The following is a 14,692-nucleotide window of genomic DNA, read 5'->3' as shown; positions in this document are numbered from 1 at the left end:
AGCGAGGGGTTTGGCCTTTGCCGCCTTCGAAGGGGCTGCAAGAGGGGAGGGGGGAGTGTCAAGGCGCCGGGAAGTTCGTGATGGTGTGTTAGAAGGGAAGAAGTCGGTTTCTAGCCCTCCCATCAGGTGTAACATCACTGCCTTATGGGTACAGCTACTTGTACTGTAAGCAAACCAGGCCGTTGCTGGTTTAAATGATGAGACAAAAGGGCAGGCCCTCAAGAAGAAGTTGACAGCATCCCTTTAACTCACACTGTTTACTATTACAAGCAAGGTACAGTCACTTCTCTCCTTATCATGGCAATGGGCTAATTCAGAATGGATGACATTTCTGCATTGTTCCACCTTGTACACTGGAACTTCAGCTGTTGGCAGATTCAGGCCAAGGGAGATAATGCTCATTACGTTTCTTTCCCGACAGGTTCAGCAAACTGAGAAAAAGTAAATGTAACGGTAATACAAGCACAATCAATTTTAGATGTGTGAAAAACCAATGTGCAGTAACATACTCTTTCAAAATAAGGGGTTTTTTTGGTTTCCTGAAAGGTGGCTATACAGCATGTTCAGAGTCCTAAACATAAAAATTACTATCCAAAACCAAAGAGAAGATGGTATCAATTTCTCTTTAACAGTAGAAACAACATGGAGCCCTTTACCAAAAATAGTTTATTGCACAAAACTTTTAAAGGAATTCCTATGCACATTATTTTTATAATCAACATGCTTTGTATGATCATAAACGTTAATTGTACATAGTGTAACTCCTCCAGCCCCTGGGTTATCCAGTGAAGAACATGAAATGATTAACTTCTATCTTTACAAATACAGCTTAAGCAGACATTACTGAATGTCACGTATAAAACATAACAATATCTCATTTACAATATCCAGAACATCTTTCCCTCCCCTAGAAATCTGTGCATCTGTATCGGAAATTAGGCTGCCCTACTGCCCAAGACTGAAGTGTTACACCTTAGTAGGAGACAAGGTCAATCAGATGACAGCTGATGCGCATTAGTTTTTACTTCGGACTGTAATTGCTTTCACATGAAAATATTTAAAGTCTGTGGTCACAGCAAGTTACATGCAACTATTCACGCTTCCCCAGCAAAGTTAATAAAACATACATCACAAGCTTTTGCATCACCAGTAGTGAATGTCATCTTTAAGTTATAATTTATATTGATAACGCTATCTGTCCCCAGTGCACCTTGAATGTTGTCATAGCTAAGATTAAAACACCCATGCCACTGCAGTTCACTCCCCACTAATGAGGCATAAGTAATCCATGAAAATATGAGCACTGGAACTTTCATTCTGGATATTACTCTACTCTTCACATATGTGAAATTCTCATAGATTTGAGCTAGGATATTGCCTGAATAAAAGTATGGGATCAGATCCTCCCATTGGACAAGTGGATAAGGGGCTCAGCTGATCCCAATACAGTGCACAAATATTTCCAAGAAATCTGGAAGACAATAGAATGGAGCATTATGTGATGTTCAGCAACACCAGAGATGCAGTAACTAATGGTTTTTTCCATTGTAGGGTTTGCTGGTTTTTTGTTATGTTTTGTGTTTGTTGGTTTTTTTTAAATGCACAATTATTCCAAAGTCCTCAGAAGCCCAACAGCATCTGAAGAAGTAATGCTGCAGCATTCACGAACTTTAATCACTTGAGAAACATTCTCACATTACAGTGACATTTCTCCTTCATCAACAAGACTTGGTTTAGTAGGTAGCAACCACTGACGAAGCAAACACAGAAAATACATTCTATTGCAGTAGTTAACAAAAGGAAAAGAAAAGAAAAAAATCTTTACGAGATTATTCTTCAGACTTTCCTCTAATGTATGTGGCAGAGCTGTGACAGGCAGAGGGGAGGCATTCCTACAACTAGTTTGTTTTATTGCCTAGACAGCAGAGACCTGAGGCTTTGTAGAGTGAGCATGCTCAGCCTCAGGGTGAGGCTTTTTAATAAAACAGCAACTATTTCTCTGGATAATCAAGAAACATAGCTGATGAGTTTCAGAGAAAGGCCTTGCTTTTATCATATGCTGCGTGCTCCTTCTAGAGGGCTTCCCAGCGACTTCCATAACTTAATGGACTTAGGACCTCACCAGATTTAGACCCCCAAATCTCACTGCCTGTCCTTCATTTAAGTAAGCGGCATGGTGCTTCTGTTTATAGAAAAAACACATAGTGAATATAAAATGAAAATACCTAGTGTCCAGGTACTTTCAAAGAGAGACAGGTGGGTCAATGCAGAAATCTAATCTGAGCACTTCACAACAGCTCCCTCATCTTTAAAAGGAAAAACATGCATCTAAGACTACTTGATGGTGTAGGCTCAGATGTCTTTCTAAGGAACTAGTGAGAAAATGCAGCACTGCACTGAAAACAGAGTGCAGTACAATTATGGGTACAAAAAGAAGAGGAGAGCAGACAGTCTGAAGAACGATGAAGGTTTCTAACAATTCTGCCTTCTTTGATACCAGACAGAACCTTTATCCATACAACTGTTGCCAAATTTAAGAGATTAAAACATAGGGGATTCTTAACTGTAGGCAACATATTTACTAAAATGAACAGCAACATTAACACTGCATAAGTGTTATTTAAAATCTTGAACATTTGATAACTTTTTTGTACTGAATATATTATTCATTACGTAGTTTTAATTTTGTTCTTTAACAATACTGTGTATTTTTTTTCTTCTTTGAGCTTAATATACAGGCAACTTCAAGAACATGACAGCAGCGAGATAGTACCATTTACTCTGCAAAAGAGACTGCAGCAGTATGTAGACATTAACATATCTAAGCTAGTCTGTAAAGCTTTTGACTTTTCTTTGAATTGTTTGGTAATTCTATATGATGGGCGCCTAATGCCACGCTAATGCATTTCTTCCTTCACCAATTTCAAAACCTTGACTTTTAGCATCACTTGACTTTGATACCAATAAAATTTAAGTTAAAATCCAATAGCTGAGAGGCATGAAACCAGTCAGTATAGACACTTTAGGTGCAAAGTGTTCAACTGGACTAGAGCTTGAATTGGTAATTTTGAGAAAATCAGACTTTGGATAAATACGGGTGGTTTGGGGTTTTTCGTTTGCTTATTTTTTTGCCTTATTGCTAAGCAAACTGCAATCATTTCCCACCACCACCCAACCAAACCCACCCAAAAGCAACAACAGTCTCTTTGAAAATAATAGATGAACTAGAATTTTGGTTTATTTCCCCAGCCACTTAAGCTACTTGTACTTACTAGATTTATTTTTTTTTAATGCCAAACTATAGTGGATATAATTGACCTGTTTTCTTTATGTTTTAAAGACAAAAACATGCTAGTACATGAGTTGCTGCTAAATCTTCCAAATAATCTGTCATGTATATTTTGATTTGTACTTCAGCACTTAGCACATTAGGTAAAGCAGTACCTCCACACTGAATTTTTTAATGAGGAGAGAGAAGGCTTATCACTGCAGTATGAGCCACATGGGAGCAATGGGACCAAAGGTGAAAGAATCTAAAGTGGACTGCTTTAATAATAATCTAGTCAAGGTGCTCTGCAGAGGGGCTGCCACAGTACCAACATTTCCATTCACGGCAGACATCTTGTAATAGAGGGTCCAAAAAGTAGGGGAAGTGTGTGGGAGAAGATAAAGCTAATAAAAATAATTATTTTATAGGCATTACGATTTTGTCTTTCAAAGTAAAAGTAATTACATTTCTAAATGCTCTGGCTTTAGAGGCTAATTTCCCTAAGCCATTTTTACAGTATGGCAAAAACCAGCGAACTTAAATGTAACATTAAAACAGTGACAGTAACAAAAAAACCCCTCATGTCAGCCTTAACTTATGGTATATAAGCATATTAAAACAGATACTCAAAGTCAGGAAATTATGATTTTTTTCTTTTTTTATATATATATATTACACGCATACCTTTTACAAGGGTGTCTACTTCAAAAGTTGAACTAAAAAGGTGCAAGAAGTGTTTGTGCAGTGAAGCAAAGCTCCCTACTGGCCTGTGACTGTAAGAGAAACACTGACACTTCAGAAAACATCCCAGGCAAATCTGCCAAAGATACATACTGGTCTGCATTGCTTGTATTTACAGTCTTGTTTCTTTTGCTATAGGTCAGAGGTCATCTTCATAACTAGAAATGGCTTCAAATGATTTTTTTTTTCTTTAAATACAGATATCTGCAACCTGAATTTCAAGAATAAAAGATTATAGCAGGGAGGAGAGAGGATGCTTGGAATACCCAGTCCTCAATCACTGCTAACAGCTGAACATGAGCAGAACTTATCTTTCCCTGTGATTTGGATACAACCCAAGATGGGGGAAGACAACACCCTCCCCACACCCACTCCCTCAATTAAAAAAAAAACACCACCACCCCCCCCCCAAAAAAAAACAACCCTCCAGATGTTACAAAATTAACAGTCATTCCTTACCAAATTCACCCAGATTGAACAAATACAGACCTGGAACCAGATGCTCCTCTTGACCTCATTTTAAACCTTCATCTGAATCTCTTACTAAACCCCCAAATGAGCTAGATTTACCACTTGGCAGTCCCCTACATGACAGAATTATTATGGTAAGGTTTCAAACAAACCCTTGGAATAGCATGTTCTGCATTTAATATTACACCAGTTTCTCAAAGCCACGCCCTTTGCTTCTACAGGCAAAAGCACAACTCTGAACACCATTTTTAAAAATGAAATAAATAAATAATTTTGATAAAGATTTCTTTACATACTTGAAGCAATAGAAGAAAGACAACCGATAAGGAGGTTATAGTGTCAAAGCTTCCTTGTCCCTAACACTACAATTCTGTTTCTTTTCCTCTATAGTAGGAATCTCCTGCTGGTCTGATGCAGTTGCAGGACTGGTAGAGGTAAGGTCCATTAGCTGCCCCTCAATCTGAGTCCACGAAGACATTGATTCATGTACTGTAATGGTGTGTTCCTCCATCTGACGCTGAAGGCTGTCCATTTCTTGCCTTTTTTCAAAGTATTGAGAACAAAAAAGCAAAAATTAACAAGCAGAAAGCAAACTGCTAAATATGAGATCAGAAAACTACTTTTCTGATTCTTGATACGGACTCCAAGACTATCTAAGCTATAGCTGTATACAAGAGAAGGAAGTCTACAGGAAGCTTAGGAATTGTCTCTCTTTAAGAGCAAAACAAATACAATATGCTTAATTTAAAAAAGGGCCAACAATGCACCAGCTCCTTTGCAGCAAATGCTCATTGCCAGAGATGATGCAGGACTGTTTCCTCAGTAAGGGCACTTAGTGGCTACAACCTGATGAACGTGGTACTCTCGCAGGTATGAAAGACAACATGGGAGGTAGAAGTGAGGAAAGCAGCACAGAAAAATAATTAGATAAACAGATAATTACTTTAGTCAGACACCAACTTAGCAAAGCAACTAGTCTGGTAGTACAGGATCACAGAACATTATCACAGACTCACTCCCCTCAAACATCAACTGAGGTGATAATAGCAGCTCAGTTCTCCTAATAACCCAAACTCTCCATCTTCCTGAAGTTGTAGCTTTCCTGCTCAGAATCTCATGTGCAACCTTGTAAGGGAAGATCTGAAAATGTATTTTTGGCAGAATGAACTTCCTCTGTAGAGGTTTCTTATTAACACACTGCCTGGGCTCCTATCATGAGCAGCCTTTCTGATGCTGCGGAGAGAAACACCAGCTTTTCCATCAGCAAGAACTAGAAATAGCTGTTTCTGGTTTGATGTGCTGTGTACGATTTAGGATGGACATTTTGTCTAGTTTATTGTAAAGGCTTCTCTCCCTATTTCATTACCATGCGAGCAAGCACTTACAATGACAGAACATCCTACTGTCCTAAATATAGTCCCAATAAGAGGAAAAGAATTCATTTTACAAATCCTTTTTTCCTTAGGCTGGCAGCTGGTTTCTTAGAAACATTTTTAAGATTATTAAATGGAGTTGAAAATAACGGGTCATACTTTAATTGCCGGAGACAACTGTTCAGATTTTTTAAAGGCTCCTTGCTCACAGCTGTCGATGGTTTCAGTAGTTCTTCCAGCAAGGCAGCAGGCACTGGACAATCAGGAATCTTGACTGGAGTCACAGGATTTGAAGAGTTATTCTCTCCTTTCAGTTCCTTCCTCTGGTTAAAGTAAATAAAGAAGAAAAAGCCAGAAATACAATTAAGTTATTTCATCAGTGTCATTTTTGCCACATAGAAAGACATCACACTACTGGTACATATCTGCATTATATAGCAGGAATCAGAAGCATATTCATATTAAGTCTCGTGGGTCACAAGCACAAGTTCCTAACCAAACGTCATCTGCTAGCCATGGTCGTAAGTAAACAAACAGCATCTAGAAGGACCTACTCAAGAACTCACCCTACTGAAGAAATAAAACACAAAGGATTTAAAGCAAATGACTTGGCTCTTCAAAACAAATTTTAATAACATTCTTTCAGTATAGTTAAGAGAGCAATTCAGGAAAAAAAATAAATCAGTTAAGTACAATCAAAGAAAACCTTTTGGAAATTCTGGAACCTGCAGGATGAGGTATCAGGACCAATGCCTAAAAGAATGAAATGGAAGCTTCCATGTGAAATTCTGTCTTGCTTAGTGAGACAATTACTTGAGGGAGGGAAAGAGCAAGAGATCTACTACTACTGCATTTTCTGTGTACAAGTAGCAAATCAGAAAACTCAAAGAAACCGCTAATAGTTAACTGTTGAAATTGTGGAAGGATGAAAAACTGGACAGTATGGAGAGGATATGAACAGTGAGCAGGTGTTAACTATAAGAAGGTAGTAACTCTGTATTTGCCCATGATTCATTATATAAGTGCTACCATTTTTGTTTTATTACAAGTCACAATGTAAACATAAGATAATATGCTAAACACAAAGATTTCTGAAGTAAAAGGTGGGAAGTCAAGATCAGTACAGTTACTTTTGCCTGCAAATCTTCCTGCATTTATCATTTAAATGTCAGAACATCAGTAAGTCTGTATCACAGGCAGGCATTTCAGTTCAGAGCTGTCATCAGGTCTCCTGCAGTGAAGTATTTCCCAGTAGTTTAATTAGCAGAATGTTTTCTGGTACCCCACAACATGTATTCTTCCTATTTAAATACCTTCTTCATCTTGCCGTGCTTCAGGTCCAACTTCAGTTGCTGGTTCTGCTGCAGCAGCGACTTCATGCTGTTCTTCAGTTCAGTCACTTTAGCCTGTAGCATGAACTTGTCCTTCTGAGTCACTGACAGGTCTTCCCTCACAATTTCCAACTCAGTCTTGATATTCTAAATGGGAAAAAGAAGAGAATCAATGTGATACAGGGAAACAGTATAAAAATTCTGGCCAACTAATATTTTTATAATTTTTTTTCAGTTTCCAGGGGAAACTAGAAAAAGAAACAACACTGCTATTTTAAACCAATTTGCCCTGGCAGAAGATCAGGAATTAGATAAAAAAAAGTCAGTAGCCTATTTTAATGGCATAAGGTCAAGAAAATAAGAAGCTAACAGCATAGTCAAAGTAAAACTGAGAAAAGTAAAGACCCTGCAAAAACATATAGTGAATAAGTTTTTATGAGTAAAAAAAATTATCAGAGAAGTATAAGTATACTTTTAAACAACAAAAGTATTGTTTTAATTATCACCCTACAGCAATAACGGTTACCCATCAAAATCTCCACCGGCTAGATTAAATACCTGCAGGACAATTTGCATCCCTTCTAACTCCTTATGGCTCCGCTGTTCACTCATATCCAGCTGCTGCTTAAGTGTTTCAATTTCTCTTTCTTTTCGTTCTACTTCCCACTTGAGGTCTTCCACCTACCAGGGGGGTGGGGGAGGAAAGTATCTTTAGAATTATCTATAGGTGCAATCAACCACAAATTCTGAAATATATTATTATGTCTCATTAATCCTTCCTGGTTCTAAGTAAACCTAGCAAAACTTCATTAAAAAATGCTGAATTAAAGACAAATGAAGTCATACAATGCATCATAAATAAGGATGAACACAGTAAATGTACAGGTTTTACCTCTTGGCTTACTACAGGCTGTTCACTAAGCTTGTCATCCAGCTTTTTCTGCAGAAGTTGGAGCTGAGACCTGGCTTCTGCCAGCTCTTGCTGAAACTGTGATACCTCCTTGGAATGTTTTTCATCCTCTACCCTGCACAGCAGGATTAACAGACACAGCAGTTATTCAATCTGTCCTTTAAAACAAGGACTTCACTGGGTTAGCTATGTAACGATAAATGACATGACACTGCATGGAACCTGCTTAGTTATAGCTTTGACGGAAGGCTTTGCTGACACATTCATAGCAAAAGTTAAATCACAAAAAGATTTTATATGAGACAGATGCACGAGTATATCAATAAATATTGCACTGGTAATAGTCCAGTTACAAACAACAGATTATGCAGAAAAAAACCCAACACCAAAAACCAACAGAAAAACTGTGGGCAATTTTGCTTTTGTTTTAGGAGGAATAGGGTTAGCCTTATATCCATTCTTATGTAGGTCTGATAATTTCTTATAATTTAAGAAAGTATCTTCTATACAAGAAAATAAATTGTATTTGAATATATTGTGGAATATATTCAACAATCAAATTCATCCTCTATGTAGTTCCTCAGGGAAGTGAGAGAAGAATAATAGGATATATATGAAGGCTTAATCCTTACTATTAACATGAAATAGTAGAAATCTGTATTGAAACTGTAAAAAAAGCAGATGGTGAAGCCTAAATACAGCACACTTCAGGTCTAACTGAATTATGAAGAGACAGAAAAATGCAAGTATCTGCCTAGAGTCCAAACACGCATCTTACAGTCAGGCTCAGCTGGGGTACATTTCAACATAACTTACTCCAGACTGGCAAAACCAAAAATTCACTAATATATGGCTTTTTTCAGAGGATTTGGTTTATTTACTATTCTCTAAGAACTTAGACATTTACTTACTGCAGTTTGTCCACTTCAACCTGAAGGGCTTGGACAAGCAGTTCTTTGGCATGTAGCTCTTTCTTGATTTCACTGAGCTCAAGCACAGCAGCTCTGTAATGACGGCGGTTATGTGCTGCATCCGCTTTGGCTGCTGCTTCCTACAAGAAAAAAAAAATATGCAGTTTTTCTTTATTCTATCACTGTGGGTGAATCATAAAGGGAGTTAGACTAAAGGGGTACAAAACAAGTCACGAAGGAAGTGATGCAGCTGTTAACACTTCTCTTTTTTGTCTAAAACACTTATTATTAGTGTTGTTGCCCTTATTAACGCTAACGGCAGTTAGTAACTATATATAATGGAAGAAGCACGTTTGCCAGACTGGTTCTTCCTTTTGAATTTTTGGATGACATATCATCACTTCAAGGTATGTCCCATGCATTACAAGTCATAATGGAACTTTCCTGGTAGTCAATGACTATGCTTAACAGGGCACAACAGAAAAGACATCAACTGATCTTTCAGCCGCTAGCCATCATGACAGAGACCCTGCAGGAAGCAGTATGTTATAAAGCATATATTTTGTTTTAAGTTACTTTTCAAATACTTTACATTTAAATCACCTTTTAAGTAAATAAACCAAAAGATGAGCCCTTACCTGCTTCTTAAGGTCTTTAACTTTTGACTTCTCTTTCTCTAAGGAAGCCTGTAAAGCTTGAATAAGTTGTTGCATTTGCTGATCCTCTTCCTCTTTCCGCTTTAGGACTGCCTGAACCTGTTACCACATCACAAAAACAAATGCACATTTTGTGTGGGCTCACTGGAAGACCACAAATGCCAGTACAGGCAACACAAACACAAGCCAATGCAAGGATTGCAAAACTTCTCTCTGCTGTTCACTGGTAACTCGCTCTCAGGGTACTCTCAACCTTAAAAGTAGCTCTGGTTAAATGGTAGCTCATTGCCTATATTCCCATTTGCTTCTACCCCACAAATATATTGCTATTGGCATAAAAATTGTTCATCATAGTGAGTCTGTATGTAACACAGTTTGTATGTTCCAACTAACTTGAGCCACACATTCACTACTGCAAATATTTTAGCGTGATTTTTTTCCAAAAGAAATAGCTCTGTTTAGTGCACAGTCTCATTTCTGATCTCTTGTTTAGCCCCCTATATTACCACCATTATGCAACACACAGGAGACCCAGATCTGGAGAAAATGCACCAACTTTGTATCATATGAGTAAAGATGTCTACATCCTGTTATTAGAAATATGAGCTGTCCTGGTTTCAGCTGGGATAGAATTAATTTTCTTTCTGGTAGCTGGTATAGTGCTATGTTTTGGGTTCAGTACGAGAAGAACATAGGGAACACACCGATGTTTTCACTTGTTGCTAAGTAGTGTTTAGACTAGGTCAAGGATTTTTCAGCCTCTCATGCCCAGCCAGCAAGAAGGCTGGAGGGGCACAAGAAGTTGGGAAGGGACACAGCCAGGACACCTGACCCCAAGTGGCCAAAGGGGTATTCCATACCATGTGACGTCATGCCCAGTATATATACTAGGGAGAGTGGGGCTGGGAGGAATCACCACTCGGGAACTAACTGGGCATTGGTTGGCAGGTGGTGAGCATTGCATTGTGCATCACTTGTATATTCCAATCCTTTTGTTATTACTATTGTCATTTTAATATTGTTATTATTATCATTATTAGTTTCGTCCTTTCTGTTCTATTAAGCTGTTCTTATCTTAACCCACGAGTTTTACTTTTTTTTCCCCCCGGTTCTCTCCCCCATCCCACTGGGTGTGGGGGGAGTGAGTGAGCAGCTGCATGGTGCTTAGTTGCTAGCTGGCGTTAAACCACAACACGAGCTAATTCCCTTCTGAAGATAATATATTAAAAGGTCAAATAACCTGTAGATTCAGCTGTACCAAGTCTGCCTCTCTTTTTGCTAATGCTGTTTCAAGGATATTGTTGTGCTCCCGCAAAGCAGCGTTGGACTGACTAAGACCTGTAAGTTTTCCACGCTCATGCTCCAGTTCAAGGGCCAACTTCTTATTAATTTCTTCTAAACGTTTTATCTTCCTCCTGAAGCCTCTGGATTCCTGAAGCTGTAGCCAAAGAAAAAAACCAAATCAAACAAACAAAACCAAACAACTCCAGATTATTACCACAAAAAAAGTTGTGAGTTGAAGTAATTAAACATCATGCTTTCCCAGAGTGAGATTTCTTTTCATTTCTTTTGTTTTCTTTTTCATTTTTAAATGAACACTTCAAAATAAGTTCAGTTAGGTATTTTTTCCTTTTGGAAGTCTAAAATGCTTGCTAGAAAGCAGAATCCAGGGGTACTGTTCAGGTGCACGTCAAGAATAGTTTATATAATTTTTTGGTGAAACTCCACAACTGAACAGCACCACCCTGCCCTCAAAATCATTGAGCATCTGTTACTCCAAATAGTTTCAAAAGATAGTGATTCATGCATCCTCACTGTCTCATGACCAGACACAGCCAGTATCTAATACAGGAACTACTTTTCTCTCTCATCTTTTTCCCTACATGACAATGATTCATGAAACCACAAAGAACCAGCACAGGGCAGCAAAATTTGCAAGCATCACTGACAACGATGTTTTCTATGCAAGATTCTGATTTCCTGTACTGTTGGAATAAAATTATGGTACTAAAATTTCTCTTTGCTTCTCAGGCACATTTTTACTGTCACATTCCCATCTACCATACAAACTCAAGTAATCACCTCATCCTCAAGTTCCAGCACTTTCTCTCTGTATTCTTCAAGCTCCTGGCTGGTAAGTGAAATCACTTCTTGCAACTCTTTTTCCAGCATCAACTTACTGCTGCTAACAGCTTGCAATTCTGTCTCCAGAGTTTGAATCCTTTCCTAAAGGCAAAGGGATCACACATATGATTAATGTATCAACCATCTACAGGAGTAATTTTGTTTTGTTAAAAAGCCTACTTCAATAGCAAATATTAAATGAGGCGCTAGTGCTTAATGTAAAGGTCTTGCTCAGAGCTTTCCACCCTTGCATCCAGCTACTACCAATAATGTATTTGTATCTTGCTCCATTGGTCCAAGTAACTGGAGCTTCCCCCAGTAAATTAATTTTCTTATCACAGGCATAACATAAATGAGTAAGTTACAGCTACTCTGAAGAACTTTTAACTGCCAATGAGAAAAAAGCAGTAAGAGAATTTTGGAAAGTCTTCAGATGCTGAGACTTTCAAAAGAAACAAACAAACAAGAAGCCCCACAAAAAAACAAACCAACAATGAAAATTAATCAGGAAATTTAGCACTAAGGCTGATCATCCTCTTGAGCTTGGATTACAATTGGTAACCTGAAAGATACAAGTAAAATTAAAAAAGAAAAGAAAACCACCAAACACACCAACCAAACCAAAGCCTGCCAAATCACTTCTCTCAAATGTAGTTAAGGACATTCTCAGTGCTCAGAACACTGATGCCGTGTTCTTATTTAGCTTTATATTCCAAATATTTTCATCACTTTGGTGTAAAATAATATTTCAAGACGTATATTTAATAACAAGACAGCTCTATCTTTGTACTAACAATGCTAAAAGACATCTGCATACTTGAGCAATCTGGTTGTTTCCACCATCAGTGATTTGTGCTTTCAGTTTGCTCAACTCTGCTTCAGCAGATTCCTTTGCAGCAAGAGATTCCTGTAGCCGACGACTAAGAATGCTGACTGCATTCTCATAGGCTTTATGTTTAGCTTTCATCTCTTTCTGCGCACTCGTCAGATCTGACCCTAGACGCTTCATTTTCTGTTTCTGCTCAGTAATGGCACTGGAGCGAAAGGAAAAAAAAACACCAAAAAACCACCATCAGGTAAAAACAAAAACTGCCTGAAAACAGTACTAGAAGATTAATTTTTCACATGGCCCAACAAAAAACAACATTCACTTCTCCCCCCCTTGTCCCAGAGTCACCCACCTTATCAGAGAAAGCCATCAGGTTGGTAAGGTACAGTTTGGCCCTTTGCAAGACAGTACCTTGAAGAATCTTGATAACATTCTAAGAAAATACTTAGGGGAATTAAGAGGTCTTTGTCAGAACTATTAAAACTCCAGTATGAAGGAATATATACTACTCTGTCTAGAAATAACACAAAATTTAGAGTAAGAATCCAATCTAATCTGAGACCCTTGGTGGATATGTCAGGTATCATAAAACCTCTGTGATCACCAGTGGAAAAAAAATAAATAGTTCTCACTAATGCAACATTTTAGCCAGTCAAGGCCAGTGAATGGTAATTAGGATTCACTCCAATATGTATGTTGTATGTCAGACATTGTTGGTTAAAAGCATAAATGAATCAGAGGAGAAGATGCAACTCCTGTGTAGCATGCAACCAACACTTTGCCGTGGATATGACTGTGACTCTCTGACTATTTAAGTTTCCCAAAGGAAAGACCAGGGAATAGGAAAAAAAGCGATTGCTAGAAAGGTGACTAGGAAACACAAATGCTGTAGAGTTCTTTTGTTTGTGCTAAAAGAACACTTACTTTTTTGCTTCTTCTTGCATTTGTTCTACTTGTTGTTTTAATGCCTGATTTGCCTCAGCAAGAGATGCCATTTGTTCCTTATCGAACTGCAACGACTTAATAAGAAGAAAAAAGCACCCATAAGTGTAAGAAAAAAAAAGCACATTTGCTGCATGCTGGATTATAAGAGAATAAGCATGAAGTTTCAAAGTTACTTCCATTTCTAAATGTAAACTGTTCCAAGGTTCTCCATCTCCTTTCTCTTTCCCTTTATTTCTTCTTTAATCCTTCCCTCTGTGGCCACCACCATAACATGTATGAACAGGGTTCTAGTTTGGTCTTTGCTCTCAGATGGAGTTCACTTTGGGACCAAGGAAATTGCTTCCACATCACACCTCTACCACTCCTGTAGCATGCTTCTCCCCACTTACTTACATGAGATCTTAATACGCAGTCACATATTTACAGAATTTTCATAGGTATATGCTCAAATGTATAGACAATATTAAATATGTAACCACAAACCTTAACTTGCAGGTGGTTGTTCCGTTTATTTCCAAAGTTAACAGAAATAGCAACATATCCTGGATGTAACATTCTCAAAGTCCAAAGCTTAACACCTTCCATACCTGTAGGCGTGTTTCCATATCATCTCGTTCTTTCTGCACTGACTGAAGATGATTTTCTATTTCCACCATCTGCTGGTGAACCTGAGATACTTCCTTCTGTAGTTTTGAATGTTCAGATTCCAGCGCCTGTTTTTCAACTTGAATTTTCAGTAGCTCTCGTTTTAACTCTTTCAATTCTGAGTCCAGCCGCTTCTTTGTAGCTTTCAGTTCACTAATCAGCTGGTCCTTAGAACTTGCATCTCTTCGATAAGCTTCCACCATTACCTTGGGGACAAGTTTCAAGAGGACAATGTCACCTCTGTTACAATTTTCTAAACTTAAGAGTAATTTATCATGAAGTATTTACTAGTATTATTTTAGTTTGAGGCGGAGGTGTGTGTGTTGAAGAATACAAACCAGCATCGTCTTCTGTAACATATTTACTCTGGTTCAAAAATTTTATGTAAGCTGGTATCAAATACCACTATGTATCAGAAGTTCATAAAAAACCAAACTCGTCAGAGTGTTTATAGCAGTATGGGATACTCTTCTTCATGTTCTTTATGG

General features: G+C 38.0%; 1 protein-coding gene across 3 annotated transcripts in view; it reads right to left on the bottom strand.

The window, feature by feature from the left end:
* Nucleotides 1–651: 651 nt before the first annotated feature.
* GOLGA3 (golgin A3) overlaps nucleotides 652–14,692 on the bottom strand; it is a 31,211-nt gene continuing 17,170 nt past the window's right edge. For 2 of the 3 annotated variants that reach the window (XM_049805563.1, XM_049805564.1), the window contains 12 exons: nucleotides 14,147–14,410; nucleotides 13,539–13,633; nucleotides 12,603–12,819; nucleotides 11,744–11,887; nucleotides 10,902–11,099; nucleotides 9,644–9,760; nucleotides 9,006–9,145; nucleotides 8,077–8,209; nucleotides 7,743–7,865; nucleotides 7,167–7,331; nucleotides 6,013–6,176; nucleotides 4,430–5,019 (listed from right to left, as the gene is read on the bottom strand). In XM_049805563.1, coding sequence (XP_049661520.1) covers nucleotides 4,812–5,019; nucleotides 6,013–6,176; nucleotides 7,167–7,331; nucleotides 7,743–7,865; nucleotides 8,077–8,209; nucleotides 9,006–9,145; nucleotides 9,644–9,760; nucleotides 10,902–11,099; nucleotides 11,744–11,887; nucleotides 12,603–12,819; nucleotides 13,539–13,633; nucleotides 14,147–14,410 — 1,968 coding nt within the window. In that variant the 3' untranslated portion in view covers nucleotides 4,430–4,811. Of the gene's footprint in view, nucleotides 4,042–4,429; nucleotides 5,020–6,012; nucleotides 6,177–7,166; nucleotides 7,332–7,742; nucleotides 7,866–8,076; nucleotides 8,210–9,005; nucleotides 9,146–9,643; nucleotides 9,761–10,901; nucleotides 11,100–11,743; nucleotides 11,888–12,602; nucleotides 12,820–13,538; nucleotides 13,634–14,146; nucleotides 14,411–14,692 lie in introns of those variants that run through there. The other variant, XM_049805561.1, reaches the window with a different exon arrangement.

This window comes from Accipiter gentilis, chromosome 7 (genome assembly GCF_929443795.1).
Source record: "Accipiter gentilis chromosome 7, bAccGen1.1, whole genome shotgun sequence".
In the NCBI taxonomy this organism is placed as follows: Eukaryota; Metazoa; Chordata; class Aves; order Accipitriformes; family Accipitridae; genus Astur; species Astur gentilis.
The sequence above is the reverse complement of the archived record's forward strand: the minus strand, read 5'-3'. Positions and strand labels throughout refer to the sequence as shown.